This window comes from Aegilops tauschii, chromosome 3, assembly GCF_002575655.3.
Source record: "Aegilops tauschii subsp. strangulata cultivar AL8/78 chromosome 3, Aet v6.0, whole genome shotgun sequence".
NCBI classification, from domain to species: domain Eukaryota; kingdom Viridiplantae; phylum Streptophyta; class Magnoliopsida; order Poales; family Poaceae; genus Aegilops; species Aegilops tauschii.
The window spans coordinates 12501441-12508036 of NC_053037.3; the positions used below are offsets into that span (position 1 = coordinate 12501441).

A 6596-nucleotide genomic window follows, 5' to 3' on the forward strand; every position below is an offset into this window, starting at 1 on the left:
AAGCGGGTGGAGAAGGCGCAACGCAAGGAGTTTGACTCCTTTGTCATGTTGGTGTGTTGGTGTATTTGGAAGCAGAGGAACGGGAGAGTATTTGGTAGGAACGATACATGTAACGAACAAGGCACAGTTCGGATCATACTTAGAGAGCGACACCTTTGGGCGATCGCCAGAGAGAGAGGAGTGCAAACGGATAGTGAGTAGTCAGCTAGGGTTTTCGGAGTAGGGGTGGGTAGGCGTGCCGAGGGCGACGCCTGCAATCTGTAATGCTTTTGTAAATATCTTTCTCTCTTCTATAAAGCTAAGGTACGCTATTGGCGTACTCTCGAAAAAAAAGGTGTGGCCACATGGCTCCCCCACTCTGTCCATGGTTAAGTACATCCAACTTGCTAATTGGATCGATGCCGCAGCTAGCATGATCCGTAAATGATGCCGAATCAAGTTAAACAAGTAGGTAGAATCTATCGTGCAGATGTAGCGTATCTTTGAATTTTCAGACCTTGGTCGATGCGAATTGCACATGCCTGATGTTCCCGTTTTGTAGCTCTTGTTCTTAAATTATAAATAAATCTCTCCACCCTGCCTGTGGCGTGGGCGTGGATCACATTGAGCTTAGGTAGGACTAGTCAGCAGTATGGATCAGGTCATTAGCCGTGTATAAATAACAAGGGTTTAGTGGGCATATTGTGCAACCCACACGCCCCTCCCCTCCCCTCTTGTACTACTAGGTACAAGAAGAAGCTGAGCTACAGCAATGGCGCCCAGAGCAGCTGCGGCCGTGGCCGTCGTGGCCTTGGTCTGCGCAGTGCAGTCGTCCCTCTCAGGGGCAGCCGTCCCGGGTCTGTCCCCTGGCTTCTACAAGACGACCTGCCCAGGGCTGGAGCAAATCGTGAACGCCCAAGTGACGGCGACCTTCAACAAAGACCAAGGTGTCGCTCCCGCCCTCCTGCGCGTCCTCTTCCACGACTGCTTTACGCAGGTAGGTTTCTGCATTACATGGATGAGAAATACTGTCTACTACTCCCTCCGTCCCATAATATAAGACGTTTTTGCATTGCTACTTTAACGTTGCAGGGCTGCGACGCGTCGGTGCTCATCAAAGGCCGCGGCACCGAGCAGATCCCCGGCGGAGCCAACGGGACTCTCCGCCGCGTGGCTCTGGACCTCATCGATCGCATCCACCGCGAGGCCCAAGCTGCCTGCGGTCGGGTGGTCTCATGCGCCGACGTTACCGTGCTCGCTACCCGCGACGCGCTGTTCAAGGCCGGCGGTCCCCGTTTCAACGTCGACCTGGGCCGGCTTGACTCGTTCGCCCCGGCGCCAGATAGGGTTAACGACCTGCCCTCGCCATTCGTCGGCGCGGACAAGCACATCGAGGCCTTCAAGGCCCGCAAACTCAGCGCCGATGACCTGGTTTCCCTCTCCGGCGCGCACACCTTCGGTGTGGCCCACTGCGGGGTCATCCCACCCCGGGGCACCCATTCCATGGATCCCCAGCTCGCCAAGCAGCTACAGGAGAAATGCACCAAACCCACGGCAACAACCACGCAAGACCTCGACGTCCTCACGCCGCACGTCTTCGACAACAAGTACTACGTGGGCCTGACCCAGAAGAAGGGGATGTTCCTGTCCGACCAGTCGCTCATCGACCACCCGCTCACCAAGAACCTCGCCCTCGCCTTCTCCAAGAACCAGACAGCCTTCTTCATCGAGTTCGGCAAGTCGATGACCAAGATGACCGAGATGGGTGTGATCACCAGCAAGCTGCAGGGCGAGGTCCGGGCCGACTGCACCGTCGCAGGGAAGCCCCCCCGCATCGAGGCCGCCACCGCCGCCGACCAGGGGTTCACGGCCGACATGTAAGACATGTTCCATGCAACGTAGCGTTCCTCAGCTAACCGTGTCCGTGCGTATACGCACGCGAACGCGCGGTGGCTTATGTTGGTGTGTGCGTCTTGTGCTTGTGCTGCCTAGCTAGTACTACTCCTAGTTAGTTAATAATGAGCGGTCGGTTCACTTGCTTCCTAGCATAGGATTGATCGAGGTTCCTAGTTTTGGGACACCCTTGTAAGATCTTCGTCATGTCTTTTTCAGATTTCCAACATCCGTAATGTCATATTTTCATTTCAAGATAGTACTGTCTTCGACAAGCTGTGCATGTCACCTCTGTCTGGGAGGGTGGTGCTGTATGATGGTCGTCAACGCAGACAGCACCAGACCAGTACTGCTACCAAAACATGCCATCTTAACTACTCCGGAGTTAATTGCAAGAAATCATCACGGACTTCATTTGCAAAAAAAAATACCCAGTCCTTAATTATTTACAGAATTGACATACACCTCCCTGGATTTCACAAAGACGTCCTTATTCACAAAATAAAAAAGCAATCAGCCCACCTCGCACCCCCGTCGCATGCCTCCTACGAGCTGGTGGCTAGCCACCACGAGGCGGCCTCTGGAGAGATGACCTCCGACGACACACAAGTATAGGGGATTAATCGTAGTCCTTTCGATAAGTAACAGTGTCGAACCCAACGAGGAGCGAAAAAAATGATAAGCTGTTTCCAGCAAGATATTCTTTGCAGGTGCTGTAAGTAACAGTGGTAGATAGTATTGTAGCAATGTAATTCGTAACAAGTGACAAGTAACAAAAGTAGCAAGTGTGCAACAGGATAGCCCATTCCTTTTTGTAGCGAAGGATGGGCCTGAAAGTACTCTTATATAAAGCAAAGCGCTCCCGAGGACACATGGAAATTTCCGTCTAGTCATGTTCATCATGTTGAGTTGATTCGAGTTCGTTACTTTGATAATTTGATATGCGGATGGACCAGTGCTAAGGTGTTGTTCTTACTTGAACAAGCAACCCACTTATGATTACCCCCTCTCGCAAGCATCTGCAACTACGAAAGAACAATTAAGATAAATCTAACATGTGGATCCAAATCAGCCACTTATGAAATAACGCATAAATTAGGGTTTAAACTTCTATCACTCTAGCAACCCATAATCTACTTATTACTCCATAATGTCTTCCCTTAGGCCGAAAATATGGTGAAGTGTCATGTAGTCGATGTTCATACGACACCACTAAAGGTAGCAACAACATACCACTAGTAGAAAAAGGGCAATTTGTCCCGGTTCGTAAGGGTCATTTGTCCCGGTTGTTGAACCGGGACTAAAGTGTCGTTACTAATGCCCTAGGCCTTTAGTCCTGGTTCTTACATGAACCGGGACAGATGGGCCTCCACGTGGCCGGTGCGGTGAGCCCAGGCAGGAGGCCCTTTGGTCCCGGTTGGTGGCACCAACCGGGACCAATAGGCGTCCACGCGTCAGCAGCTGGCAGGAGATGAGGTTTTTGTTTTTTTAAAGGGAGTGGTTTAGGGGTTTTGGGGGGTTAATTTAGGTGTTTCATATATTGTGTTAGCTAGCTAATTAATAGAGAGAAGTGTCCTCTCTTATCTCTGTGCTTGGTCGACGCTACGTACTATACGTATAGAGAGGACTCGACACACTAGCTAGTAAGCAAATGAAGGAAACAGAAGATCGTCATGAACATATGCATACAGAGAGAAGTGATATCGACCACCTCTCCTTCTCCGAGAGATTGGTCGAACAACAAGTTCTCGTATATCTATCCGACGCTACTGGCTACATATATACTCCCTCCGTTCCTTTGTATAAGGTGTATTTGTTTTTTGAAAAGTCAAACGAGTGCAAGTTTGACCAAGTTTTTAGAAAAAATATATCAACATTCACAATTCAAAATTTGTATCATTTGATCCACCATGAAAAGTAGTTTCATATTTTATCTACTAGGTATTGCAGATGTTGTTATTTTATTCTATAATCTTGGTCAAACATTCAAATGGTCTTCTTGCACGGAAACCAATACACCTTATATTCTGGAACGGAGGGAGTACAATATAATTATCTCTTACAATATAATCTCCTAATTATATATGAACTCAGGGTCCACATGGTATTCTCCGTCTTTATCGATCACGTGGTCAAGAAAGAATGCCGCCAATTCCTCTTGAATTGCTCGCATACGATCTGGTGGTAGGAGTTCATCCCGCATCCGAAATATCTAATTTGAAGAAGGGGGTCAATACATATATATGTGAATAAATGAAACTCAACACAAATGATGGTAATAAAATAAAATTGTGAATATTATTATTTACACACTTCATATTGTTTGTCAGAGTAGCCCCACTCACAGGTCGTGTGGCGGATGGACTCGCAAATATAGTATCCACAGTAATTATTCCCGGCTTCCTGCCACAACTACTTTACAAAAAAATAGAGGTCAAACAAACTGATAAGCAAGCATGCTATAAATGGTATTGATGAAACTAGCACTTGAATCACTAGGAGATGCGCGGAACATGCTAGTAGTACTTACTTTTGGGTGTCTAAATTATAGCTTATTCGGCAGTCCCGGAGCTTTTGAGGTGAATTTTGTCCAAACCCTACCAGACAAAGAAAAAAATTACTTGATATCAGGAAATGAACAAAGTTGCCGATATATATGGTGCGATAATGATCGATTTAACTTACTTCTCGAGCATTTCAGTCATGTCTGCATACTCCTGGGGATCTTTTCGTCTCGAGTCTAAGACGGTTACTAGTCCCTGCTCAAGCTTAATCTCTAGGAGAATATAGTGGAACCTGCGCACGCATGCATAACTCATCAATTACATTACTATAACCTGGAGTAATAAGGGAAACCGAATATGCACAAGACAGTAACACTCACTTGAAGTTGTAAGGAAAGAGTATTATATCTTTGTTTTCATTTATTACCAACGATCGTAGCAAGTTGGTCCCGGTCTCTCTGGCCTTAAATTCAACCGTATATGCATCTATGAGATTTGTGTTAATGAACCCAATATCACCAATTTGTCTTTTCTTCAATTCGGCGATCTTCAATCTGCATAATATAGTGAGGATAATTATAAATACATGCAATGAAAGAGCTGACCTATATATAGAGACTTAATGACAGAAGTAGTACTTACAGACAGTAGCAAGTGACCGTTAATTTATGGAGGGCATGTTGATTGAAAAACAGGAAGAACTCCTCAAATGGAACATTCAACAGATCAATTCCAATGAGGTCATGCTCCTCTTTAACTCTCAGCGTCAAAATATCCCCCCCCCCCCCAGACTCTCTGCAGGTTTTCATGTACCAATCATGGAATCTTCACATCATTGTTGTTAGAGATCTTTCATCTTTGACGAGAGGCTTCCCGTACTCGTATCTGTGTTCGTCCACCTCCAAGAAATCATAATGTACATCGTCGGGCAGGTAATCTCCAAGATTAGTATAACCGGGCACCATCCTCAGATCATTAGCGACGATATCGCTAGACACCTTGAGCGGGGGGCACGATTGGTTTGCTTGTTCTTCGAGCTGGGCAATTTTTTTCCCAGCTCGTCGTTCTTTTAACCTTTGATCACTGATAGTACTTCCTGACCGCCCCGCTTCGATAAATGACCTTTCAATAATGCGCTCATAGTTGCCTTTCGGCGGAGACTTTGGTGGTTTCGTCAGGGCAACCAGAGTGCGCTTCGCTTTCACCGGATCTACCTTCTCCTCCAGAGGTGGATGTTTCTTTGCTTTCACCCCTTCAAAGAAGTTCGTCACTTCGGCTAGCAGGATCTTCGCGTTTTCCTCCGAGGTCCTCTCGTATGGCAACTTCTCTGGAGTCTTCAGAGAAGGACCGAATCTGTATTGTCCCGCCTGTGGCTGTACTGCTAGACGCCGGAGCAGACGGAGCGGCTGCGGCTGTCTTCTTTCCTTGCTTACGAGGCGGAGGAGAAGGACTACGACGCACCGGAGCAGCCGGAGCGGTGGCGGGTCTCTTCCGCCCTTGCTGACGAGGCGGAGAAGGAGGCTGGCTGCTCGGGCGCGCCGGCGCAGGCGGAGAAGGAGGCGGAGTGCCGCCATGCGCTGAAGAAGGAGGCTGAGTGCCCTGATCACTCGCCGGAGGAGGAGGCGGAGGAGGAGGCAGAGTGCCCTGGCGCCGGAGGAGGAGGAGGAGGCGGAGGCGTCCAGTTCGGAAGGTTGATGAGCTCCTTCCGCCATAGGCATGGAGTCTTCAGAGAAGAACCCAGCCGAGTCTCCCCTTCACCCGTAGGGTGGTCAAGCTCGAGGTCCTCAAATCCGTCTGTTATTTCATCCACCATCACCCTAGCATATCCTTCTGGAATTGGCCGGCAGTGATAGGTTTGTTGGGAATCGTAGCATAATTTAAAATTTTCCTACGCTCACCAAGATGCATCTATGGAGTATACTAGCAACGAGGGGAAGGGAGTGCATCTACATACCCTTGTAGATCGCGAGCGGAAGCGTTCCAATGAACGTGGATGACGGAGTCGTACTCGCCGTGATCCAAATCACCGATGACCGAGTGCCGAACGGACGGCACCTCCGCGTTCAACACACGTACGGTGCAGCGACGTCTCCTTCTTCTTGATCCAGCAAGGGGAAAGGAGAGGTTGATGGAGATCCAACAGCACGACGGCGTGGTGGTGGATGTAGCGGGTCTCCGGCAGGGCTTCGCCGAGCTTCTGCGAGAGAGAGAGAGGTGTTG

The 6596-nt window shown here is 48.7% G+C and overlaps 1 protein-coding gene across 1 annotated transcript; it reads left to right on the top strand.

Moving 5' to 3' along the window:
- Window positions 1-669: 669 nt before the first annotated feature.
- LOC109739545 (peroxidase 12) lies at window positions 670-2131 on the top strand. Its single transcript, XM_020298628.2, has 2 exons — window positions 670-976; window positions 1072-2131. Exons 1-2 carry the CDS (start codon window positions 752-754, stop codon window positions 1858-1860), a joined length of 1014 nt encoding a protein of 337 aa, XP_020154217.1. The 5' UTR covers window positions 670-751; the 3' UTR covers window positions 1861-2131.
- Window positions 2132-6596: the final 4465 nt, after the last annotated feature.